The sequence below is a fragment of the Harpia harpyja genome, chromosome 19, assembly GCF_026419915.1.
Source record: "Harpia harpyja isolate bHarHar1 chromosome 19, bHarHar1 primary haplotype, whole genome shotgun sequence".
Lineage (NCBI taxonomy): Eukaryota > Metazoa > Chordata > Aves > Accipitriformes > Accipitridae > Harpia > Harpia harpyja.
This window is the reverse complement of record NC_068958.1, coordinates 16,385,271-16,411,089: the sequence shown is the minus strand read 5'-3', so window position 1 is coordinate 16,411,089 and position 25,819 is coordinate 16,385,271. Positions and strand designations below refer to the sequence as shown.

At 55.2% G+C, this 25,819-nt stretch overlaps 1 protein-coding gene across 5 annotated transcripts in view; it reads right to left on the bottom strand.

Moving 5' to 3' along the window:
- Positions 1-217: 217 nt before the first annotated feature.
- The window catches only part of LOC128154527 (receptor-type tyrosine-protein phosphatase V-like), a 36,373-nt gene continuing 10,771 nt past the window's right edge, over positions 218-25,819 (bottom strand). For 2 of the 5 annotated variants that reach the window (XM_052815300.1, XM_052815302.1), the window contains 31 exons: positions 25,154-25,423; positions 24,305-24,574; positions 23,570-23,842; positions 22,995-23,267; positions 22,260-22,529; positions 21,593-21,865; positions 20,506-20,778; positions 19,702-19,974; positions 18,549-18,818; positions 17,789-18,067; positions 17,415-17,549; positions 17,099-17,309; positions 14,273-14,340; positions 13,977-14,103; positions 13,593-13,640; positions 13,222-13,315; positions 12,227-12,317; positions 11,616-11,692; positions 10,657-10,791; positions 9,959-10,081; positions 9,290-9,450; positions 8,788-8,923; positions 8,160-8,239; positions 7,273-7,360; positions 6,673-6,763; positions 5,913-5,989; positions 5,413-5,547; positions 4,765-4,887; positions 4,084-4,241; positions 3,286-3,421; positions 218-871 (listed from right to left, as the gene is read on the bottom strand). In XM_052815300.1, coding sequence (XP_052671260.1) covers positions 812-871; positions 3,286-3,421; positions 4,084-4,241; positions 4,765-4,887; positions 5,413-5,547; positions 5,913-5,989; positions 6,673-6,763; positions 7,273-7,360; positions 8,160-8,239; positions 8,788-8,923; positions 9,290-9,450; positions 9,959-10,081; positions 10,657-10,791; positions 11,616-11,692; positions 12,227-12,317; positions 13,222-13,315; positions 13,593-13,640; positions 13,977-14,103; positions 14,273-14,340; positions 17,099-17,309; positions 17,415-17,549; positions 17,789-18,067; positions 18,549-18,818; positions 19,702-19,974; positions 20,506-20,778; positions 21,593-21,865; positions 22,260-22,529; positions 22,995-23,267; positions 23,570-23,842; positions 24,305-24,574; positions 25,154-25,423 — 5,078 coding nt within the window. In that variant the 3' untranslated portion in view covers positions 218-811. Of the gene's footprint in view, positions 872-3,285; positions 3,422-4,083; positions 4,242-4,700; positions 4,888-5,412; positions 5,548-5,912; positions 5,990-6,672; positions 6,764-7,272; positions 7,361-8,159; positions 8,240-8,787; positions 8,924-9,289; positions 9,451-9,958; positions 10,082-10,152; positions 10,334-10,656; positions 10,792-11,222; positions 11,281-11,615; positions 11,693-12,226; positions 12,318-13,221; positions 13,316-13,592; positions 13,641-13,976; positions 14,104-14,272; positions 14,341-17,098; positions 17,310-17,414; positions 17,550-17,788; positions 18,068-18,548; positions 18,819-19,701; positions 19,975-20,505; positions 20,779-21,592; positions 21,866-22,259; positions 22,530-22,994; positions 23,268-23,569; positions 23,843-24,304; positions 24,575-25,153; positions 25,424-25,819 lie in introns of those variants that run through there. The other 3 variants (XM_052815301.1, XR_008239367.1, XM_052815303.1) reach the window with 3 other exon arrangements.

Genomic DNA, 25,819 nt, shown 5'->3' with positions numbered 1-25,819 from the left:
GCTTACTGCAGAAGTGTTGCCTCAGTAATAGAAGCAGATAAGAGTGAGCAGAAGCTGCTCTGTGCCATGGGCTGCAGTATCTGCAGTGCCCAAGGGCACCCCATCCACTGCCCATGGCTAGGGACACAGTTGCCCTTTCAGGAACAGCTGCTGTGCTGCAGCAGGGGGAGGCCTCGGCATCGCTGAGACCCCACAAAAGCCAACCCACCCTTACAAGCACTCTTTCCTAGGGCTGTTTATTGTTTGTACCTAAGACTGATCCACCAGCCAATACAAGCCATCTCCCACCATGCTCTGCCCAGAGCGGTGACTGAGACCTCAACATGCCCAGTGCCCATGGGCACATGGAGACCACGGTGCCCAGTGCTCGTGTCAGACCTCAGCAGCCTGCAGGCACCAGGGCTGTCCGGGAGCAAGCCCAGGGCTGTCCCTTCTGTGCTGAGGGGCAAGGGCACCGCAGAGTCCCCACAGCTGGAGCTGCGTACCACCATGGGGTTAACAAGCCTTCCAGGCACCAGGAATCCCAGGAGATGGCCAAAGCAGGGGAGCATCCTGCCCAGCCCCTTGCCATGTCTGCACCCAGGGGCTACAGCAGTGCATGGCAGGACAGCACTGCCCACCTGTTCAGGAGACCCACGTCACTGCTAACACCGTGTGAGACGCGTTGGTGACAGTGCCGGGGTAAGTCCCCTCTCGCTGCAGGGCTCACTCTGTGCCAGAAGCCCCATGGTGCTCTCACCCCAGCTCCTGGCTCGGGACAGGACCCTGCAGAGGTGGAGGTCAGGATAGTGCCAGGAAGTGCTGAGTGGTGTTAGGGCTGTTTCTGAGCGATGATGTCCCGGATACAGGTGTACAGGAACATGTACTGGTCCTGCAAGAGAGCAAGGGGGGTCTGGAGTCAGGTTTCTGACAGACACCTCCTGGTTGCAGGACTAACCCTGCAATTTGCTTTTAAAGGTCCTAATTAACTGTGTCTGCTGGCAGAGCAGTATTTGCTGTCCCAAGTGGTCCATGTTTGTCCTGTGTCACCAGAGTTGCCCAGAAAGGAAGAATCAGGCCTGGAGCTGTAGTTACACCACATTTGTTTCCTCCTGCTTCACCATCCCCGTGATGGGGATGAGAGGAACAACCCCATCTGAGATGTCATCTAACTTCCTCAAAGTGCCCCAGTGGCTTTAGGACATGCCATGATGTTTGCATTCAAAACAAGACCGAAGAGCAACTCCAGTGATGCTGCAGGGCAACGAGCTGTGAGAGCTCTGCCCTGCTGGAGTGCACAGGATCTGGCAGTGACCTGAGGCCAGGAGGGAAGACTTCTGGAGCAGGAGTTTCCCTTGGTGGTAGTCTCAGTGTACCTGAGTCAAGTGCTGACAGTGGATCAGGGTAGATCTCTGCAAGCTCTAAGAGGTAGACAAAAAGATCTGGGTGGTTTTAGTCCGGTTGCATCATTTCTCTATTTTTAAGATCACCAAAATGATCCATCATTACCAAATGTGGGTCCAGAGGTCTCAAGTCCACTGTGAATTTGATATGAGGTTCTGCTCAAATGCCAGGCTGCTCCAAAATGATGCTAGGCTACAAAATACCCAGGACTGACCACCGCCACGGTAGGGCTCCAGGAAAGGCAAGATGTTGGAAAGGTAAATTAGGTTGTACTCAATGCACAAGGCTGGAGGGCAGGGCCAGCCTGCAAATGATGTGGGTCGAAATCCCATGGTAGCCGGGAAGGGGGGATTAGGGACTCGACAGAGGGGCCTCTGAACAGCTCACTAATGCGCTGGCTAAGCTGCAAGTCACGAGGAGCCTCCTCCCCTGCCGGCGGTGGGTTTAGCCCCACTGAAGGGCTGGGAAAGCCACAGATCACACAATGGCTGCAGTTTCAGGTCACCAGAGCATGTTTTCAATGAGCCTGGCCTGATTGTGAAATCTGGAGTGACAGCCCAGGACAGACTTCAGACCAGGCACACTCAATGCCTGGCCAAATGCAAGAGCACGTCCCCAGAGACAAGTGCTGTGCTGGAGCTGGGGGTGCTTAAATACCCTGTGGTTATCCATGGACAATCCCTCAAAGGTTCATCTTCCCCCTTGTTTGGCTACTACCCCCCCCCCAAATCAGCTGATGCCCCCAGCATGACAGCAGCATGCCCCTGCCAGAGATAAAGGGGTCCTTGGCAAGCCAGTGATGGAGGAGGCTGGCAGCCACATGGCAATGGCGTGGGGCTGGAGGGCAGCTCTGCCTGTCCTTCACTGGCTGTGCTGGGATCACAGCAACCACTGCTCGCGGCAAGGTGGGGAGGCAGCTGCCTCTGCTGCCCCCCCTCAGCGCAGCAGCAGCTTTTGATCGGTGCTTGCTGTGCCTTTATGGGCACATTGTGTCTCTGCTCGGCAAGAACGCTGCTGAAATACAAAGAAGCTCTGAAGCAGGGGCAGCGGATGCCTTGCCCTCCTCCGGCTCCCACCATGTGTATGGTTCACATTAATTAAGAATGCGATTAGCTGCTTGCAGGCGGCTCTGCAGCTGGGAAGCCCTGGAGAGATCTGCCCCAATTTGCTGTCCCCTCTGGGGAGGGTTTCCAGGGATGCCGCATCAGCTCGTTCAGTGGTTGTAGCAAATGAAAGTGCTGTCCAGAGGGCATCTGTGCCACCAGCACCCATCAGGAGTGGCATGTCGGAGGCCTGTGAGCTGGGCTGGCACAGCATGGCAGGGCATGGCTGTGGCATCATCAGACAGTGCCACTGCCCACACAGCTGCATGGCAGCTGCAAACGTGGCAGTGTCCCCCACGGACCCCCTTGCAGGCGGCCCCAGCTCTGGCAGCAGGCAGGGGCTGGGAGCAGGCTCTGGGTGTGGGCGATGTGGCAGGGAAAGGCACCAGGCAAGGGGAAATCCAGCAGATTCTGAGTACCCAGGCTGACAGGTATGTCCAGAGGCTGGTGAGAAGGCAGGTTTCTCATGTAGGATGAAATCAGTGCTTCGTGCTTTCCAGGGCAGAATGGGAAGAGTGCCTTGCATTTATCATAAGCTCACATGCAATTTAACCTATTTGAACTCCAGAACTGAGGAGATAGAAAGCTCTTCCTTGGGAAAAGATAATGCCCTTAGCTCTCGGTGGCTGGCAGAGCTGCAGGGTGGGGAGGAAGCACGGAATTAATCCCTCCATAGGCTGCACGGGCTCCCAGGTGGCAGATAGCACCTGGGGAGTGGGCAGCATGATGCCAGCTCCAGGCAGCTCAACCTGAATGTTCTGTTCTACCTGGCCCACCACCCTTCCTCCTTACCACCTACCAGAGTTGGGGTCATGAGACAGCAGCTTCTTGTCATCTGGAGGGTCACCCCGTAGACATCCACGATTCTCTCAGCTTTCATCTGGTGCAACAGGCAATCCAGGGAGATCAGCGTCCCCATTTGGCTCACACCACCACTGCAAGGGACAAGGAAGGGTCATTGATGCCAGGCCAGGCTGAGCTGAACCTCTTTGGAAGTGGGCACCAGCCCAAGAAGTCAGAAGCACCATGAGAAAACATGCAGCAACTGAGTACAGTGGGGACAGAGGACCGTGAGCACTGGTCGAGGTGGCAAGGAGGCCTGTGCTGACCAGGAGGATGGGACCCCAAAATGCCCATTGAAGGAGACTGGAGATCCAGCCTACTCTGCCCTGCTGAGCTGTGCATCCCTCCCCCAAGCTAGCTCTGCTGATGTGCCGGCTGCGTTGGGTCCTGTGGGACTGTGAGCTCTCCCTGGCTGCAAGCAGATGAGGACGTCAGGGCTGCTCCCAGGATCCTAGCAGTCAGCCCAAAGATAGCCTGGGCACCTCAGCCCAGGAATGCCTGCTCCATCCATGTTTGCCCCTGGCCCAGCCCTGTTTGCCTTCCCTTCTCCCATATGCTTGGCAGAGCACTGCTTCATCTGACCCCCAAGCTCAGAGACTCTCTGGCTCCCATGGACCTACTCTCAACATGCCCCAAAACCTTGCGGTCCTTGGTGGAGAGGGCACAGGGCTGGTGGCCATGCCAAGGCGCTGTGCAGCCTGGTGGGTACTAGCTCTGGGAGGCTGCCCAGGTATGGAGCAGTAATGTGATGTACCTGCAGTGCAGCAGGAGAGGACTGGCTCTCTTCCGGTGGGGCAGGCACCGTCTGACAGCGGTGAGGAGCTCCACCAGGCTCTGGACATCTGGCTGCTTCTTGCTGCTCCAGAGCGTGTATAGGAACCGTTGTACCTGCCTCTCCTTTGCTTTCTTCTCCTGGTGAGACACAAAGAGTTGACATGCATGTTGGGGAGGGATGGGTGAGTTTGGATGCAGAGAGGTCCCAGCTCTCCAATCCTTAGGTTGTCAGGTGCTTTCCTGAGCTAACTGCTAGCTTCTGTAAAGCTGTCCAGGCAGTCTCTGCTGGGGCATTGCCCATCACCCACACAGTGGGTATGGTGCCTCTGGCAACCTGCTCTCCTTCCCCACAGCACCCCAACCTGCCCCTTGAGAGGGAGACTGAGAACTGTGTGGGCTTTTTCAAAGGTCAGAAAGACCTATCAGCAAGTGGTGGGGGAAGCCTCCAAGGCCTCTCCTGTGCCTCTCCTATGTCCACTCAGCAGATGTTCTGGATGTTGCAATCTAGATTCCCTCCTGCATTTGTGGACTGCTGACGCTCTCCTCTTGCAGCTCAGACAAATCTCCATGGACCTTTCAGCCCTTGCCCCTACAGACCTGTTAGCTAGCAGTGAAGAACATCCCAGGCAGTGGGAGACAGGCCAGCCCCATCAACACATACGTGTTTCATTTTGAGCTGGATACACCTCCATCCAGAGACAAGCTTCTCTGTGCCACACTGGATGGTCAGCATCTTTGTGCAGAGAGAGTCTCCTTCCAGGGGCCAGCACGCCTCACTTGGGACCTGTGCACAACAGCAAGTTTGGCTTCATGTTGATGGTTGCCATCTTTCAGATCAGTCACCATCTTAGGGATCTGTGATGGGGCTGGACCGAGAGCACGCCCAACATCACTCCATGTCAGTTCCTCCACTAGCTAAACCCTGGGGGAGTTTTGGAAACAACAGCAGATTGCAGCCAGCTTCCCTGTTAACACAGCTGCTTGGCAGTGGGAATCTGCTCAGCAAATGCCCTCCACCTCGGCTGGTCAGAGGCAGGAACTGCTGTCCTTGGGTGCCATGGAGATGTAGCTTGAAGAGTACCAGCTGAGTCCAGAGCCATGGACTGCATGGTGGGCAGACAGAACCTGTCTCCTGCGACAAGCTGTGGGAGCACTTTGACACAGGGAAGGTTCAGCTTTAGCTAAGCTGGATCTGCACCCAGGCTTCAGGACGCAGTGAAAAGAGTTCAAGTTTCAGAGCTATGCTAGCTTCCAACTCCATTAAACAGATCCCTGCTTTGCCATGGCACAGGCAGGCACGGCACCTCACCTCCCCCTTCTCCTGCCATGGGAGAAGTGTTAGGATGGTGTGAATGTCCTGTTCCCACACCAGGGTCCAGAAGTCCTCCATGGTCAACTTGTCAGGCCCCTGGACAGCCAGATACTCCCTACTGGAGCTGCAGCCCTGTGTGGGGAATGAGAATGTCACTCTTCTGCTGCAGAGGGTGGCACCGGTACCCCATCAGCCCAGGTGGCTGCGGGAGAAGCCAAGAAAAGAAGGGAAGCTCAGCAGGTCAGGAGGCAATGAGAGAAGAGAAAGCACTGCAGAAGGGAAGTGAGGACAGCCCAAACTGAGCAGGTGAGGGAAGATGCATCCTCAGTCTTCACAGTCCCCTCTTGTCCACACAGGATCACAGCAGCAGTGACCAGTGGAGCAGTGCAGGAACCAGGCAGCAGGGAGCAGGGGCACAGTGAGGAAGGGGGAGCATCACCTGCTGCCTGTGGGACCCTGGCACAGGGGTGGGCATTACTGCTGGGGTTATGACTCACCGGGACACGCCACACCTGTAGGAGACCTGAGAAAGGGCCCTGTTCCAGCAGGGAAAATTTCACTCTGGAGCGATCATCTGCAAAATACGTGGGAGGTGGAGGGATCCAGGGCAGCCTTGTGCTCACACAGCTCCTGCAGACCACCTGCCAGACTCCGCACAGCCACACAAATCCAACCCCCCATTCACCATTTGTCTGCAAAGGTGCTCCCCTCTGCAGTGCTCTTCTGCAGCTCATGGATGTTGGTCCCCAAAAGACAGGTCTCTATCCCAACCTCCTGCTCAAAGCAGATACGTGTAGTGCAGGTTGCTCAGTGTCTTAGCCAATGGAGAGCTGCATATCTCCAAGGATGGAGAGCCTGCAGATGCTCTGGGCCCCTGTTCCGGTGTTTGGCCACCTTCATGGGAATGCATTTTTCCTTACACTGAGTTGGATTACCCTTCCAAATCATACCCATTGTCTCTTGCCCTTCCATGGTGCACCTCTGAGAAGACTCTACATTTTCTCTGTGCCATCGCAGCAGGTAGTTGAAGATAGCAGTAAGATCTCCCCTTCACCTTCTCTCCTCCAGGCTGAACAAACCCACCTATCTCAGTCCCATACATCATGTGCTCCACCCCCGAAACACCTTGGTAGCCTTCTGGTGGACTCACTGCAGTGTGTCAAAATATATTCTTGTACTGTGGAGCACCAGCCCTGGTCCAGCCTAGCTCCACGCAGGTACAGGAAGGAAAAGGATGCAAGGCATCACAGAACTTACACGGGAGGATGCCAGAAGAGGGCTGTGTCTGCTGGTTGCCTGAAGATGGTGTTGCAGAGCTGGCTTCCTCCTTGACAACCTCTAGGAGGGTCTGCCAGAGTGAAAGAGTGGAAGAACCAGTGAGTGGGGAAGGGTCAGGAGGAGCAGGAGGAACTGGGGACTCCTGGGGACACCTGGCCTCAGCAGAGGGGAGGTTACAGCTGCACATGCAAAAGCCTTAGCAGGGGTTCTATGGGACCACCTCTGGGGGTGGGTGGGCTGCCAGGTCTGCTCCGTGCTGTCAGGAGATGGCTGCATCTCTCTGTAGGAGAATGGTATTCAGGTGGGTCCCTACCCTGCATGGGGTCTGGGAAGGAGTGGGTCGTGGACTGACCCTGATCAGTGCAGGATGCATGAGGGAGCTATGTGCCTGGGGACGCAATGCCATGGAGAGTGGACACTGCCAGGACAGCCAGGCACATGGAAACTGGGGCATGGGACCCACTCAGGAGGCATTTATTGGGTGTCCCCCAGCCTGACCAGGTGCAATCACTCCCCAGGTCCCCCCAGCACATATGGCCATGGCAGCAGTCCCTGCGCCCTGCCCAGGACAGCTCTCACCTCGTACTCTCTCAGGAAGCCCACATGGGACTTGGCCGCCTTCTGGGCATAGTGCTGAGCAAAGCTTTTCAGCGGGATGGGACAGGACCTGGGGAGAGAAGCCAGGGGTAAGGATGAGGTTGAGAAAACTCAGAAGCATCCAGGCTGTGTCTGCAGCAGGTAGACAGGGTTGTGAGCAGACCTTCACCCTTCATATCCTGGGGCCCTTGCAGGTCCCCAGCCCAGCTCTGGCCTGTGTCAACCTGCTCTCTCCTAGACAAAGGCAGGTCTCAGGTGCGGCACAGTCCAGGGCCCTTTCCTAAGATACAGCATGGACAAAGGCATCCTGTTCTGCGTGAAGGAGGAGACAATTTGACCATAAAGATAGATATATGACCTCCAGATGTAGCCTCAGAGACAAGGAGGTAGGTGGGCAAAGCCTTGCCCAGCCTGACCCTGCTTCCTCCCCTTGGACTCCATTGGAAGGGACATCCCAAGGCCACCTAGCTGCCATGAGCCCCTCCAGTTTGAACCGATCTCTAGGGTATCGCTGTGGGTTGGAAAGCCAGGGGCTGAGTGAAATGCCTTCCCCAGGACAGCTCTGCAGCTCTTTGGCATTGGCGTAGCCCAGGAAACTGGCACTGGAGGAAAGTAGGATGTGGTCCCCCAAGCCCTCCTAGTGTGCCCAGTGACTCACACCTAGCTCTGGGCTGGGCTCCCCATGCTGCAGGGAACAACCAGCCCTCAGCTGCCCCCCTCAAAACACTGGGTGGGACGGCTGGATGGGCTTCCCTGTCCTTCTGTCCTGGAGCCAAGGCCTAAGCTGGGGTCAGGATCCCAGCTTGCCGCCTGAAGGGGCTGTGGATCAGGGTGGGTAGAGTGGCAGGCAAAACATAGCAGGCCCTTACCTCTCCGTCCCTGATAAACCCAGGAGTGGTTCCTCCAAGATCTTGTCCAGTATACAGCTGTGCAGGAAAATATACTGGGACTGGAAGGCAAAGGCAGACAGCACGGAAGGGTGGGTAAGACACTGCCTAGTGGGCAGAGGGTGTCCTACATTCATGCCCAAAAGGCCCTGGCTACTTCAAACTCAGGGCCCCTGGATCCCTGCACTGGGTCTGCCTGTCTGTCCTGAAGGGTAGTCCTGACACCTTGTCCCAACCCTGAGTACTGGAAATATTAGATGGGCTGTGGAGCATCACAGGCCAATGACATGGTGTGGGTTAAGAAATGCCCAAAAAGGGCCTGATCCTGTTCCTAGGTGCTCTGGGGTGTTTCTGAGCCTCCTGGGAGGGCTCTGAGACTGTATGTTGCTGCTGTGGGTCTAGCAGGGCATGAAGCCGCTGGAGACCCCCACAGCCAAGCAATTTCCACTCTAGTTGAGCTGCTGCTTTGAGAGGCACCATGACACAGTGTCAGGTTGGGGACCAGCCTGGGGGTACTGGGGCTGGCCAGTCAGCTCATCTGTCTCCCAGCCCTGCTAGCTTTTACACCATGGAGCAAGGGGCCTGGGGGAAGAGGGAGTAGATGTCTTACCAGCGTCTGAATCATCTGGTAACGGTTCATCCGCAAGGCATAAACAACACCAAATGTGTCTACCACTTTCTCCTGCTTCATCTGCTGCAGCAGCCGGTCCAGGGCAATGAAGGTGCCAGTGCGGCCCACCCCGGTGCTGAGAGCACAGAGAGCAAGGGTTAAGCATTGCCTGATCCCACAGCCATGGGCTCCCATCCTGCTGCTAGACATGGCTCCCAGATGCTGAATGCTGGGGCACTGGTCCCAGCACAGCATGGGGCTGAGGAGCCATTCAGACTGCCCTGGGTTGGTGCTGACCACCTCCAGCTGCTCCATCCCCAGGGACTGGCAGGCAGGCTACAAGCAGACCTGTAATCCCCAATGCCCAAGCCGGAGACTCTCTACAGACCTGCTGTGTTTCCCAGGCACTGCTTCCCCTCCCAGTCTGTGTACGACTAGGACCCTTGTCCCCCATACCCTCTGCCATCATCCCCTCCTCCCATCCCCCAGAGCAGAGCCTTGCCTGCAGTGCACAAGGGTCGGCCCTGCATCCTTGGTGCTCTGGATGTGCTCCCGGACCAGCTCTCTGAAGGTCATAATGGAAGTAGTGGACTCAGGGATCCCGTGGTCAGGCCACGCTGTGTAGTGCAGGTGGGCCACATGCCGCTCTGCCCGGAGACCCTCCTGCCGGGGGATGTTGGTGGTGGGTGTTCAGCCCGCCAGGACAGGGGCATGCTTGCACCCCGCAGCCCTGGGAGCACCTGGGGACCTGGGGACACCCAGCTCATCTCCAGGGAACAGCCAATGCCAGGTCTGCTGCACTGCCTGGTGGCTCCTGCTCCTCTGTCCTCCCCCACAGTCCCCTGCCACAGTGAGGCGCGTGGAGGTGGTAGGGAGGAGAGCTGCCTTTGACTGCTGGGGAACATGCTCTTGAAGCTGCAGGCTGTGTCCCAGTGCAGGGACGTGGACAGGAGGGAGCAAGGGTGGACAGCAGGGGTGATACATGTTGGACACTTCTGTGTTACCAAGTCTGAAGTGACAGACTGCTCCTCAGGGGACTGGGCCTTTTTTAAACCCCACTAATGGCAGGGAAAGGAAATTATGCCACCACCACCAAGGGGAAAAGCCACTGAATCCCATGCAAACCCCCAGCCCTTGACAGGTCCCTGAGTCCTCTTGGGTCCTTACTCACATGCCACAGTTTGAACTCGCGCATGGTCCACTCCTCGGAGCTGCTCTGTGTTAGCAGGTGGACCCGGACCTGCCCGTAGGAGACTGGGGCAGATTCGGATGGCCAGTAATGATCACAGAGGACCTAGAGCACAGGCAGGACAGGGTCCCAGTGAGGGCTGTGAGGCCCCAGGTCCCACTGGGTGACCTCCCGGCTCCCTGGGAGCATCTGGAGAGCAGCAGCTGTGCGGGGAGCCAGGGCAGGTCTTGGGGAGCAGGCAGGGGTGCTTCCCCTTCCCACCGGGAGCTCTGCATGGCTCTCCTCCACCTCCCCTTCGTTTGGATCTCAGCCTCCTCCAGAGAAAAGGACCTGTGTGGGTCTCATCATCCCTGGAGACTGGAGAAACAGTCCATGTGAGGTGTCTCATCCAGAGGCAAGTGTAATTTCAGATGCTGCAGAAATATCTGAGTGTGATGGGCATGGTTCCAGCTAAGCTCCACTTCTGTCCCTTCCTACCCCAAGCTTACGCTGAGCTGCACACATCAGCCTCTGTTCCCCCCACACTGCCTGTTGGGGAAGCTGTGTGGCCTGTGCTCACCCTGGAGCCACATCCAAGCAGGGGTTGGTGGAGGGCACAAACCCAGCCCTAGGCTCACCTCACATGACAGATCTAGTCTTGGCTGAGCCTGGCACATGGAAGCCTGGTGGTGCCAACCTACCCGCCCATTCTCCATGCACACTGTCAGCATGATGATGTTGCAGACGTTCTGCTCCCACACCAGCCTCCAGAAGTCCTCTATTGTTTTCTTCAGGGGCCCCTGGGTGGCAATGAACTCCTGCTGGGATGTATAGCCCTGAGCAAGAGGCAGACAGGAAGAGTTGGCAAGTTGCTGAGGCAGGTGGATCCTGCCCTGTGACAGATTCAGTGCCTGGTCTGCTTTTTTGGTAGAGGTAGAAATGCCTGTTGCCCTTAGCCCATGGGGGCACAGTTCCCAGGCAGCTGATCTCAGAAGCAGCTGATTTCACAGGAAGCATGTGCTGCCCAGCATGTGCTCTCTACATATTTGGAATAAAGATGTCACCCCCCATTTCCCTCCAAGCAGCTCCTCATTCAGCCTAACCAGGGAAAGACAGATCTGGGTCTTTCTTGTGCTCCCCAGTCATTGCTGAAGGTAGGGTGATCATGCAAGGTCTCAGGCTGCTTCTTTGCCTTTGCCCCTTTGACACACACATGCCCCGCGGATCCACACACCCGTGCGTGCATGCTGTGTGCCGTGCCTGTTACCTGGGAAAATCTCCCGGATGGGGTATGTGGGCACAGCTCCAGGGTTGTTCAAATGCAGCTGCACAGACCAGAAGGAGAAAGAGCAGGCAGACAGACAGGGCAGTAAGCTGGGAGATGATGGGAAGAGGATAGTCCTCAAGAAGAAAGCAGAAAGCCTTGCCAGTCTCCCCACATTCACACCCCCGCATTCACAGCACTTGCCATCTGACGATCTCCATCGACCCCTGCTAAAGGTAACTATGCATCTCTGCCTGACCCCCAACTGCTTGCCAGTCTGTGCCAGCTGTGGCTTCAGTGGCAGTGGCACCAGCCCTCAAAATCTCAATCCAGGCAGAGTTTCTCTGATGGTGCCCCATGGCCATGTCTCTGTGGGGAAGGCAAGTGGGCACTCACAGGCATGAAGTTGGCATTGATATAGTCTGAGTGTGGATCCTCCCCGAGTTGCCTCAGCTTGACCCGAGAGTGATCATCTGAAAGACAGCATACACACATGACCCCCCAAGGCAGCCCTTCACCAAGACAGTCATGTCCTCTTCACTGGGAGAAGCCGCAGCAGCTCCATGTATGCAGCTAGCAGTGAGGCCCTGTGCTTGGCCAGGCACCTTCTCCCTGGAGAGGTGAGCATTGCCAGCCAGCTGGGTTAGCAGAGGGGTAAGAAAGCAGAGCTGGTATCATGAGGCTCATCAAAGAAGCCATGGGGCACTCATGGTCCCCCTTTGGTCTCCAGCTGGGACCCACCCCTGAGCTGGGCTCACCCAGCACCTGCCCAGCAATCTCCTGGAGGAGCTGAGGAGGATGGTGGCTCAGCCCTGGCTCAACTCATAAGCCTTGAGTGTCCAGCATGAAAATGGAAACTGAGGCCTATTTCAAGACTCCTTCTTCTCCCAGGAGAGCAGCCAGGCACTGTGAACCCTGCAGCGATGCAAGGTGAGCCTGTTCCTGTGCATTGCAGTGTGAACTCCCACCCTGGATGCTGGAAGGAGGAGAGAGGAGACAGCACTTACAGGGCAGCACATGGGGATATCTGTTCTTGGAGACATTTGCTGGTAGCTCAGCCTCCACCTTCGGCTGCTCCTTCCCAACTTCCTTCAGCTCCTGTAGGACAGGGGAGAAGATAAGCACAAATGTCTCTCTGGAGAGCTCCTGGCCAACCCAGCTCCCTGCTCATGGCCAACGGCTCTGTCTGGTGGTTCAAGAGGGTCACCCATGCATAGGGAACTGCTCTACTCCTCCCTCAGCATGGCCTGTGAACTCTGAGCCGTAGGTGTCTTTTCCCAGTGCCTTTTCCAACAGCACTGTTTGTATTTAAAAGAAAACAAGCCCAAGAACAAGTATTGGGGAACAAAATCTTCTCAGAAATCAGAAATCTACCAAGAAGCTCAGAGCATTTTGTGCTGAGAAAACAGAAATATCTTGCACTGCTTCTGCCTCTGTCCTCACTCAGAGGGCCAGAGAAGGGTGATCTGAGGAGGGTTTGAAATTGCTTATGGGACTTTCAAAGGTGCTGGCAGCAGAACGATTCAGAGCCTGCAGATGTTGGCAGTGGGAGCCAGTGAAGGTAGCCTGAGGTGAATTTCACAGCCTGGCCCTATAGCTCTGAGATTACTCCTTGACCTTCCTTTTGGCTGCAGGCTCTTTTTTAACACTGTCAAGGTGGATCTCATTGCAACACCACTCAGTATCTTCGCCTCCAGTCCAGGCCTGGGGCCCTTAGCTTTGTCCACCAGCAGCTATGGACAGTGCTAGTTCACCTCACACCACAGACAACATGTGTTTCTACCAGAACTTGAACAAAACAGGTTTTGAGCAAAGGAATTGCCTGATCACTTGGTCCATCCAATCTTTGGCCTCCAAGATTGCTTAGTAGGGTGGTTGGATTCCTAGAGACATGGGTTACTGTCCCTGGAGATGAGGAGTCTATACCAGCCACCCAATAGCTGGGGCATGAGCTACTTAGAGGGGAAATTAAGTCTCATCTCTAGCAGGACTCTCATCTCACCTCAAACTCCTGGAAAAAAGCATGGTTACCACTTGCTGTCTTCATCTCATAGTACTGCTTGAAGTTCTGTATGGGAATTGGCCGACATACGTTCCTGCATGAAATGAAGTCCAGAGGAAAACTTGCCTTAGTTATTGGGAGGTCTGGCAGGCCAGTCAGGAGGAGGACAGAGGAGGTGTGGACAATGCATTGACTTGGAATGGAGCTGGGCAATAAATACAGAACATGGGAAAGCCTAAGATTTAAAAAATAACTGAAGGAGAGGAGACAGAGTTGGATTTTCCCTGAGTCAAAGCAAGAGAAAGGAAGTAGGTGAAAGACTCTGGGACCTGCAGTGGGGACACGCAGAGAGGGAAGAATCCAGCACTCACCTCAAGCTGTAGGTCACCATTTCCTGGGGCAGGCTGCTCTTCTTGGTTCTAGAATCAAAGCATGGGAGATGTTACTCTTCCCTGCAGTGCAGGGACAGATGCTGTGAGCATATTGTGTACTGCTGGCTCATGGAGTACTTGTGAGCAGACAGCTCACATCAGGCACACTGTCTTGCACATGTGTAGGGTTCTGTGAATTAATTGCACACGGGCAGCTCCCCTCTGCCTTTTGCTTCTGTGCTTGCCAGGCACAACTCCACTAGTGGGTGTCCTAGTTTGCCTAAATCTCTCTTTATACCCTCCCACTGCTCTTTCTCCTGGCTTGGCACTGAAGGTTGGGCTTCTCAGCCTGCACCCCCTGGGTAAAAGATGGCTCATCCTCACCTCTTTGCTCTGAGCTGTTTCCAGTAGACCAAAACAAAAATAGCTGCAAGTGTCAAGAGAAATCCCACAATGATTCCAGTGATTATTGGCATTGATAGTGGAGTTGTGTCTGCACCGGATCCAGCAGCTCAAATAAAAAAGAGATAGAACGGACAGAAAAGTCAGTAAATGGTTGCATTTACTGTATTTATTATATTTGCTACAGCCTATGATCTCCCTCTGGCTTGCCATTGTCAGGTTGTTAATTATCTCTAACCTACGCAGCCAGGTGGGGAAGATGGCATTCTCTATCTTACCTGAGAACATGGTGAATGTCACTGCAGGGGCTACTGGGTCATATTTGGTGAAGGCAGCGATGCTGAACCTAGGGCAAAGCAGAGTCCTGCCGTCAGGGGCAATCTGAACTGAGCACAGCACCCATGCAGCCAGCAGCAGGAAGACCCAAGGGAACAGGACAGCTGCCTCTGTTTTAAAATGCTGTGTTGGAAGAAGTTGGTTTTCTGGCAGGGGTTTAGGGAATGTGTGAAAATGGTCTTTCCTCCCTTTTCTGCCTCTTGCACAAATTTGTTGCCCTTGGGAAAACATGAGAAAATGTTCAGAAAGCACAAATGGGAAACAGCTGTCCTCCGAAGAGTTATTTGCAGAGACAAGTTAAGTTTCTGCTCTTATAGAACACAAATAGGGAAAGACAACAGTAAGTAGGGAAAATCAAGTTGGGTTGAGTCACCCTCTTAGTTCATGTCAATCCATTAATTGGGTTGACTTGAAAGAGCTGAGTCCAGGTAACTTTTGAAACAGGGGCACCTGAGCTGGGAGGGCTGAGCCGCGACCCAGACCCTTCCTTATGCACACAGAAGTGGCTGGTGCATCCTCCTCCCTGTGGAGATCTGCCCTACATCTTCCTCCTGGCAGTGTGCACACCAAGCCTCACAGATCCCTGCAGAGCTGACTTCCTTCTAAGCAGGTAACTTGGAAGGGTAGGTCTTCTTCTGCCCTAAATACAAGCTAAGGCTTTCAAACGTAGCTTCGGATTTTAGCAGCCAAAGTTGTGGAGCCTCACGTGAGTCCCCTCTGGCAGCACCCTGGACCTGGCTGCCAGACCAAAAACCTCTTTGTAAACTGAGCCTGCAGATACCATGGCATGAGAGATAAGGGCTTGTGGATAAATAACTCACTGAAAGATAGGAAACAAGGGCTGGCTTTCAGAGTGGAGATGGGCTGTCAGCAGTATCTGCTTTTCACCACACTACTAATGACTAACTAGGAAAGCAGCACAGTGTACTGACGATACAGGTTGTTTAGGGCAGCCAAAATTAAACCAAGCTGTGAAGAGGTGCAAAAGGATTTTCTAGTCCTGAGTAACTGGACAGTTAAGTACATGTTATTGAACCATGGTAGGTGGACTAATGACAGCCTGATGGCTCTGAATTAGCTGCTACCCTGTGGGAGGTCAATGTTGGAATGAAAATGGCAGCTGGGAAGCAGGGTGGGCACAAATACGCCCTCAGACTGGGTGGACAGTATTTGGGGGGTAGAGGGGTATCCTGGTGTGTTTCTGCTGTTGTTAAACTCCACTCAAGACTGTTGGCAGACCTTGGGCTGAGCCAATGCTAACGCAGACCCAGCTTGTGCCCAGGCTGTCCTGGCTGGAGCAGGCGGCCAGATCTGAGGCTGCTAGGGTTAAGCAGTAAGGCTTGCCCTGCCATGCCTGAAGGCGAGTTGGGCAGGAGCCATTAGCAATAAAGAATAGATGGGCTTGATGGGCAGTCTCAAACCTTCTGAATCAATTGGAGGCTCTCCCGTGCCAGATCATAATGCAGTTCTCCTGCCAGGCATGATAATACAGTACCTAGGGAAAGCCCAAAGAGCTGTTTCCTCTGAAGATCCTACTCTGGGTGGGATTTCCAAGGGAATGGCTTTCTAGAAATTCCCTTTTTTTCCCCAAGACAAGCAGCCATTTCCCACTCCCCTGATGCAGCCCAGCATTAGCACCAATCTCTATTCTCTGCCAGTGCTGCCCCAAACAGCGGCTTAAGAGCCCCTGTTTGGCAACGTGTAAATCTAAAACAACTTTACAAGAATCAATGTAAGTTCTTCATGTAAGCATGGAGTCTGCACATAGCAAAAGTAGAGTGAGCGAAGCAGTAAGGAAGAAAGGAAGGAGAGCCAGCAGGTCCAAACCCAACATCAAGGACCTTGACTTTACTCATCACAAGACTTAAGGGCAGACATAATTCTCACTTTACTCATAGGGAAAAGTGAAGTTCTCTCATGCACGCACTCTCTCACGGTCTTTCTTTCTCTTTTCCCAACACTCTCAGCAACTTCTATCACTAGTCAGCCACCCTTGCTGTAAGTTCCTTTAAACTGAAATGGGACAACCTTCCAGATTCTGGGGGATCCCTTTGTCAGAGAAATGCCTGGGGATACAGTCCCTGTTTGATGAAATTGTGAGCTGCTAAATTAACAGAGGACTGACTAAAGATATGATTCTTTGTCTGCAGTAGAAAACCTGTTTTACCATCAACTATTTTAAAGGTAACCTATAACAAAATATGTATGCTTGTACATTCATGTTCCTGGATTCTACCTACTGTCAAATAAGACTCTAAATCTATGAATATAGTGGTGTGTGTGTGTGTGTCTCATGGGGAACTTGGACCTCATCCTGTGCGTTCGCTACCCTCAACCTTTGAGCCCCCATTTGTGTAGGCACCACTTGAACTAGTTTCCAAATCAGTTTAATTTTTGCACTAAGTCTGCATGTGGCTCTGAGTCACATGCAAAAGTCCTACAATTAACAGCATCCATTTTAGTTCTTACCCTGGAGGTGGACAACTGCCTAGCTCCCAAGGCAACACATACAGCCCTTGTCAGTCTCAGCTTTCACTTCTGCTCTCCCTCTCCCTGCCCACCTACACTGTCTAATATTCTCTGGTATGCCAGCTCTTGCACCCCTCAAACGCTGCTTGGTGGAGCAACCCGTTGGGTCCACTGCTGGGGGTCTGGGGAGTACGAGGGTGAGGTGATATCCAGGGAGCTGCTGGCACCTTGCAGGGACATGTGCAGTCCCTTTTCTCCTCCAGCGCCTTCCCCTCAGGAGGGTTGTGGACATCTCTCACCTGTACTGTTCGTTGGCTTTCAGCTTCCCGTTGCATGTTGCCCTGGACTGGCCGCACTCCTCTGTTCCCACTGACACTCGCCAGGTTTCAGGGGAGCTCCTGGGGCTCGGATGGAAGGGATTGGGGATTAGCACAGCCAGGTAGGAGTCCTCTTTCCCATAATAGTGGTCATACCATGTGCTGGACATGATTTCCTGGGTGGGCCTCAGCACTGAAGGGGAATGTACAAGGTGACAGTGGTAGTCCCAAAGTGACATCCAGGGGGCCTGCTGCCCTCCAGGCAGCCACTGCAGATCAGATATGCAGGGGCACTTACATGAATCATTAGTGGTAGCAATGACACCGTAATACTCGATCTGGCCATTCTCCTCGCTGAACAGGTCAGATGAAATGATAACCGTGGAGCTGGCCTCCACCTGGAAGATGTCTGCTCGCAGGGGTGGAGGCAGGGCTGGAAGAGGAACCAGCAAGCACAGCCTGTTAGCGTGTCCCTGCTCCCACAGACCCACCACACATTGCTCAGCCTGTGACTGGTCCCAGCATCATGGCCCAGAGCCCTGACCCACTGCAGTTCAGTGCAGGACCACATGGGGCTCATAGGCAGCTGAAAGAGTCCCCAGGTGTAATTAGCAACACTGGGTGTCTTCTCCTGGGGTCTGTGGCAAGGTAGTGGGAAAGAAAGGGGCTCACCCTCCACTGTTGTGTTGCAGAGCAGAGTCACAGCCTGGCTCCTCATTGTGTTCATGCCCACTGTGCTCACAAAGATTCGGTAGGATGAGTTTGGCCCCAGCCCCTCCAGACTGGCCTCGCTCATAGGGATGCTCATGACATACTTGGAGGTGGAAGGTCCATCAGAGAGTCTCTCTGCCACCACCTCATAAGCCTCCACATCTCCAGGAGAGCTGGTCCAGTTCAAGTAAAGGCTCCTTGACTCTGGTAGGCATTGCACATCCTCCACTGGGTTTGGCTCTGCGAAGGAGATATGGCAGGCTCTGAACTTACTGGATCAGAGAAATCCCAGCCTCAGCCCATGCGTCAGCCCAGAGCCACTGTGGTCCTCTACTGCCTGCCCCTAGGTCAATGAGAGAGGAGCAGAGCTGGGCATCTGTGATCTGGGAGACTTCTGTGTGAAGGGCCACAGGACAAGGCTAATGGGTCAGGGCCTGAGCAGATGTCTTACAGGAGAAGCAGACCAATGGAGATCTCTGCAGAGTCCACTTTGCTTCACAGGTAACCAGGCCACAAGGTGATGGGAAATCTCTGTGATGGGGCTAGCTTAGGAACCTGATGCCTACCAGAGGGTCACCTTGTTAGCTTTCCTTATATCCCATCATGAAGACTTCCCATGCTTCTGTTGACACCCAAGGGCTGATCCAGTCTTGAGGCCACCCAGGCGTTTCTCCCCCTTCCAGCCTGCACTCCCCCCATCCCTACGGCAGCATGTACCCACCCATTGGCACTGCCAAGGGTTTGGTGCTGCTCCAGTAGGGCCCAGCCACGCAGCTCAAGGAGACAGAGTAGTTCCTCCCTGGGATCAGCCCCTGGAGGAGGTGCTGAACTTGCCCTCTGCCAAGGGCCTGCCGCCACGGCAGCGTGCTGTTCCTGGGATCCCGCAGCCACAGCTGGCATTCGTCCTGCTCTTCAGAGACGCTGCCCCAGGAGATGAGCATCGTGTTGTTCCCTTCAGCCACCACAGAGAGATTTTTGGGAACTGAGGGGGCTACAATGAAAACCACACCAGGGGAGAGTTACTGGCATGCATGTACTCTCTTCCATACAAGTAGAAGATGGGTAATATGCAAGGAAGCTTCATACGTTCAGTGATAACGTTTCTGCAGCTGCTCACTGCCACTACCAGAAATGACCTTTAAATGGCAATTGGAGGACATGCAGAGTGAGGAGCACGAGGAGATGGGTTCTTCCATCTGCTAATTAGCAAGTTTCATTAGAGACCTGCCTGAAGGGCTCTGCACATGACTCCCAGCACCCTGCCAGGGGCTGGCTGAGTGTGGGAGCAGAGACCTCTGGATTCCCCAAGCAAAGTGCAGGGACTGTGGGGACAAGCACATGAAAAGGCTTATTGTGCTTATCTGCAATTTTCACATTCCTTTTTTAAAAAAAAAAAAAAGCCCAGCCTCCCCTTATCCCCCATGCGAGGAATTTTCTGAGTGCCTGGGAGAAAGGCAGCAGGGATGGTGGGGTGTCCCCCCCTGGCTGTAAGACCTCGTGGTCTCCCAGGCAGTGGGTGTCCTCTACTAGAGCAACACTACTGCCATGGGGTCCCTTGCTCTTGTGCAGTCACCCATGCCTGGAGGAGCCAGCTTGTGTGAACAGCAGGGCCACGAGCTGGAGGTCTGCCTCCTGAAACAGCAACCATGGCTGCCAGACTGTCCAATGGACAGCAGTTTTGCCCTGCTCTCCCCTCCACAGGGGGGGTTGCACAGTCCATATTCTCATTGCTATGGTGGTACCTACAGCTTCCAGGCAGCAGTTCTAGCCATGTCCCTGCCCCTTATCACCGCAGGTGCTGAGCCTACCCATCTGGGTGAGGCTGAGCCTCAGCCTCATGCATGATGCAAGGACCTCTAGCTCTTGTCACTTACTTGTCCAGTCGCTGATGTTCCCCGCGGAGGCTGCGTAGGGCCCTGCCATGGACACCACTTCCAGCAGGTATTTGTGTCCTGGAGCCAGGCCAGAAAAGGTGAATTTGCGGGTGCCTTTCCCAACAGATACATTGGCTGCCACAATACCTGATCCCCAATGATACAGGAGGAGCCTGTAACTGTCTTGTCCTTGGGGTTCAGCTCTCCAGGATGTGCTCAGCCTGTTGGGATACCCCTGGTTTGTCATGTACACATTCCGGGGTGCCAGGGGGTCTGGTGAGACAGGATGGGAGACATGTCAGTGAAGGGTCTGAGGACATTGCCTGGGTATCTTGGCAGTGTCATCAGAAGGGATGCACCATACAGGACAGAGCACTTTGTCTTGGCTGGATGGCTGCATCCACCAGCCTAAAGGCAGCTAAAAGCGGCTTCTGCAAGCTTCAAGTGGTGCCTGTCTGAGCAGACAGCCCTGTCCCAGCTGGAGCAAGACACCGAGATGGGTGAGGAGGGACCACCCAGCCAGCTAGAGGCGGCGGGGGGGAAGTGAATGCCCCTGTCCCCTGCTCCCTCCTCCGTGCCTCTCCTCTGAAGCACAGCCCCCAGAGCTTCAGCTGAACTAATCCAGGCTAGTGGAGCTGAAGGTGAGGATGGACAGAGCTCTGCTCAGTGCCATGGCACTGACAAGCCCTTCGGTTCAGGCAGGGCTCGGGGTCTGCCATGAAGGTCCTTGGGGCCATGTCCTTTGCCATGAGCTTTCGTGACTGCCCAGCAAGGCATGCATCATCTTCAAAACAGGGTACTCACACGTCCAGTTGCTGACATTCCCTGCAGGTGTCTGGTAGGGCCCAGCCGTGGACACCACCTCTAGCACATACTTGCTTCCTGGGGCCAGTCCCATAAAGGTGAAGTTGTGGGTGTCTCTCCCAAGTGAGGTCGTAGCTGCCACAGTGCCCAGCTGCGCGTGGTACAGGGTCAGTGCATAGCCGTCTCGGCCCCCGGCTGCTGCTCCCCAGGACGCACTCAGCCTGTCAGGGTGCCCCGTGCTCAGCAAGCGCACGGCAGCTGGGGGCAGTGGGCCTGGGGAGTTACCAGACCTAATGTTAGGGACTGGAGACCATGCAGAAGGAAACAGACACTTGAGGGGACATTTTACAGCAGGACAGATGCTCCCTAAGGGCTGGGACTCGTAGACCCCCTCTGGCACACTCCTCCTCCTCACTTTTCTCTTTTCTGTCCCCATCCCTCCTCACCTTTAATACTGCTCACCCTTTGTGGTCCCCCACATGACAACCCTTCTTCATCCAGGTCACCCTCATCCCCATAGCCCAACTGGAGTGCCTTTGCCACTGCTGCATGAACACATGTCCTCCAGCACCCAGCTGGCCTGCAGCTGCTTGGGCAGAGCTGGCACAGCATCAATACTGTGTCCAGCCCTAAAACCCTTCTGGGTGGGGAGAAGTGCTGGACTAGTCCATCTCCAGAGCAAAGACCTCTTCTCCCGGGAGGACTATGGACTAGCGTTTTGTACTATACTGATTCATTTCATGAACCTTTATGGTAATGTGTTTTCTAACCGCTGGAGGAGACTCAGTGAGGGCTGGAGTGCTTCTGTACACAGGCTGAAGGGGCAGGGGGATGTCCCCACATGGGCACAGCTGGGCAACCCTGCATGTCATCAGCATGTACTTGTGCAAGTCTACAATTGAACATCCATGTGCATGAGGGTGACAGTGTGCCCCTGCACTAACTGCTGCATGTTGCACCCGTGAATGTGTGTGTGCATATCTCCAAAGGCACCAGGTCCCCTGTAAACCTCCCAGCCCTCCTCAGAACCGCCCAGTGGGGCAACATCTCCCACCCCTCTGCAGGGGACACTCCTCCAGGCACTCACGTGTCCAGCCACTGATGTTGGGTGCTGCTGCCTGGTATGGTCCAGCTGTGGCACTGGCCTCCAGGGAGTACTCATATCCTGGGGTCAGGCCCATGAAGGTGAAGTTGTGGGTGTCTCTCCTGAGTGAGGCTGTAGCTGCTATGGTGCCCAGCTGTGCATGGTACAGCGTCAGCGTGTAGCCATCTCGCTGCCCAGCTGCGGCTCCCCAGGATGTGCTCAGCCTGTCAGGATGCCCCATGCTCAGCCAGTGCACAGCAGCCGGGGGCAGCGGGCCTGGGGAGGAAACACAAGTCACTGCCAGGAGCCACATCTGGACTGAGGGAAAGGAGATGCTCCATATCTGTATCAAGCCTGTGCTGCAGGAGGTGGGTCAGCCCTGCAAGGTCCTGAGGGCTGGCTTTGCCCTTGACTCTGTGGCAGCTGCCTCCTCCCTGGTGCTGCCTGAGCCTGTGCATGCCTGCGGATGGCTACCGGGGACATGGGTGGCCAGGCCACAGGGTCATGCACAGACTCCCCATGCTGCATCCAGCAGGGCATGAGCACTGGGCGCTTGCATGGGTGGGAGAGGAAGACAGGATCTGGCTGCACCAGTATAGCCTCTGATTTGAACCCGGAAGGGGGAGATCTGGCGGGGGACACAGGGCTGCAAGGAGAGCATCATACTCACGTGTGCAGTGGGTGAGGTTGGGGGTACTGGTGTGGAAGGGCCCAGCTGTGGCCCTCACTGCCACACTGTAGCGGGTGCCAGGGTTCAGGTTCCTGAAGATGTGGCTCCTGGCATCCCCACCCAGTACCGTGTGCCCAACACGACTGCTGGAGGCTGTGTCATACACATCCACTACGTAGCCTTCTGCTCCTTGCCCCACTGCTGCCCAGGAGGCCTGCAGCGCAGATGCAGAGGGGCTGCTCAGGGTGAGGTTGGCAGGGGCCAAGGGATCTGGAAAGCAACAGGGAGACAGTCAGCCCCTGTGTGCCACTGCTTGCTGCTCAATGCCATGAGCCGGCTGCTCTGCCCAGTGGTCCCTCGTGCTCTGGCAGTACTGGACTCCAGCCTCCAGCTCCCACTGGGTGGTGGGCAGGCTGGCCACCAGAGATCCTCCCAGAGAGAAGGATGGGGACAAATGGGCAGACAGTGCACGTGGCTCTAAGCGCAATATCCCAAGGGTTTGCAGCTGCACATGGCAGGGATGATACCCAGAGCCTTTGAGGTGGGTAGGGAGGATTGGATCTCTGTCAGGGAAGGAATGAGGACAGTGAACAGAAAGGTGGGACAACCACGTAGAAGCTAGGAGCACAGTGGGGATGGTTTGGGAAGGGGAAGGTAGCGGTGGGTGCTCTGCAAGGCTCAGATGGAGGCTCTGGGGCACAGTGCAGTGCTATGTCCAACCGAGCCCAGACTCACATGTCCATTGGGTGACATTGGTGGAGGAGGCTTCAAATGAACCTTTCACAGCAGTGACCTGCACAGCAAACCTGGTGCCTGCCTCCAAGTGAGTCCAGGTGGTGTTCTGGGCATCTGGACTCAAGGTCTGGACCCGATCCCTGCCCTGGTTGCTGAGGCTATACAGAATAACGCGGTAGTGGTCCCTCCTGCCGGGGGGCTTGTTCCAGCACATGAAAAGCTCTGAGGAGCTGCCTGGGTTAGTAAGGATCAGGTTTGTCGGTGCAGCAGGAACTGCGAGGAAAGACAGACATGAGTCAGAGAGAAAAAGATCCAGTTCTGAACATGCAGCCATGTCCGGGGAAGAGTCTTGCTTTCCCCAGGCAGCCAGCAGCAACTGGCCAGCAAGCACTCTGTGCCCTTGTGATACAAGAAGGCCGCAAGAGGCCAGAGATGACTGCAGGCTAGCATCACCAGAAACCAGGCCAGGGTGCCCTCCTCTCCTCTCCCTGGGTGCCAACATTGATCCCCATCCCATTCTGGATCTCCTTGCAGTGGTCCCACCCAAATCACCTGTGGGTGGTATGGATGCTCACCTGTGCAGCCAGTGATGTTCTTGGGGAGAGAGTGATAGGGTCCGGCTACTGCCCAGATTCCAACAAGGTAGCAAGTTCCTGGTTCCAGCTGTGCCAGGGTGACATTGGTGCTGTCCTTCCCTGCTTCCAGGTTCCTTTTTGGTGCAGAAGAGCCCTCCTCGTTCACACTGAGCAGGTACCTATCCCTCTGCCCAGGAGGAGTCTCCCAGTGCACAGTCAAAGCCCAGGCAGTACTGACAGGGCTTGCCGACAGGGAAAGAGGAGGTAGTGGGACTGCAGGAGAGAAACAGCGTTACAGGGGACAAACCTGGGATGCTCAGGACTGACTCTAGTTTGGGAATGAAGCTGGGAGCTGTAGGACTGTAAGCATCTAACATGCTGTCTAAAGACTGCTGAGAGCAGTGGGTTGCTCCCAGATCAAAGTTGCTCTCTGTGTGTCAGGTCATAACGGTGCATCATCACCATGACCTGAGACCCCCCCTTGTCCCAAAGTGCTGGGGCAGGCTCACAGCATGCCCCATTGAGCTGCTGGGCTCAGGATGAGTGAGGGTCCCAAAAAGAAAGCCAGCATCTTGAGTAGGAGACAGGCACCAGTGGGGTTGCAGGGACATGGTATCAGAGCTCTCCTGCAGAACAGCCCTAGGACCCCTCCGTCTTGGTCCCCAGCCCCTCACCAGGTCAAAGCCAGGCTGGGTACCAGGGATGGGGATGGGTGCAGAGAGGCTGCGTTCCTACCAGTGTAGCCAATGGCAGTCTGAGAGGAGGTGCGATGAGGCCCAGCCTGAGAAATTATCTCCACACGGTATCGGGACCCTGGCACCAGCCCCTCCAGGTCAAGCTGGGTGACTCCACGGGGGACGGACACATTCCTGATGATGGACAGGGACTCAGCCACCGAGAGCTGTACCAAGTGGTCTCTGCCACCGCCTGACTCCACCCAGCTCACATGTAGCTCCTGGGGTCTCCGGCCAGGCTGTACAGTCACGTTAGCCAGAGACAGTGGATCTAGGGGAAAACACAGCATGGAGATCCATGAGATGGTGGAGGAAAGCAACTGCAGAAGCCAGGACACAGCCTGCACCTCTAAGCCTGCACAGGACTAAAGGAGAAGTGGTGTCAGCTGACTGCTAGCTCTCCTGTTGTCCTGAGGGACATGTAAGTTGCCTGTGTGTGTCCCCAGGACACTGCTAGCAGGCAGGTGCTGTACTGAGAAGAGAGCACTCAGCTCCCCAGTGGGCTGCTCTGCTCCATGGACAGGAAGCAGCAAGCCCATATGGGCTCCGTGCTTCCTCTTGCACATCCCTCTCCCACCAGTCCCAGGCTGGCCTTGAGATCACAAGTGGTCTAGGTGGAAGGTTCAGCTTGACTGTGGAAAGCCTGAGCTGGGGAAAAAGGTCTTCTGGGGCCCAGAAGCCAGCACACAGCACCTAACTCATGACACGTGCTCCAATTCCCAGAGGCAAGGAGCATGCAGGTCTCACCAGAGCCCTCCCTCTGCCCAGATATGTCCACTTCACTGCCAGTCTTGCAGGCAGTGCCAGGATGCCCCAACCCTGCAGGAGGCTGGGGACACTTCTCACTCACATGTCCACTCGGTGGCAAAGTGTGATGAGGATCTGTATGGGCCAGCAAGGACGGTCACCTTCAGGAAGTACTGAATGCCAGGGGACAGCCCCAGGAACGTAAAGTTGTGGGTGTTTGGCCCCACTGAGATGTTCCTCTGCGCTGGATGGCTCTTGCTGTAGAGCTGGAGGTGGAACTGGTCCACATCACCAGCAGCCTTGTCCCAGAAGGCAGAGAGTCCCAGCGGGCGTCGGGTGTTGGTCAGGGTCACGCCGGCTGGAGCCAGGGGGTCTGAGAGAGAAGAGACATCCAGGCAGTGAGAGGCAGTTGTGGTGGACCTGCCACAGCGTGGAGTGGGTGCCTGCACACACTTGTCCTGGGGACCCTCCACTGCCTGTCTCTGGTGGGCTCAGGTGAGAAATGAGCCCTGGTATATCAAACCCCGGAACAGCCTGAGCTTCTGCTCCGCAACAAACATGAGGGTGGGTCCCCACCTTTCCTGCTGGGTGACATTTAGAAATGTTTTCTGTTCAGTGATGGGTTTCTCCTGCACTGAAGACCCTTTTACTTCCAACCTGGCTGAATGTGGCTCTGGTTGGCCTTCCACTCTTTGTCTGTCTATGCATCCCTGCCCCTAGTTCCTCCACCTCTCCATACATGGTCCACACTCTGCCTTGTTTCCATGCC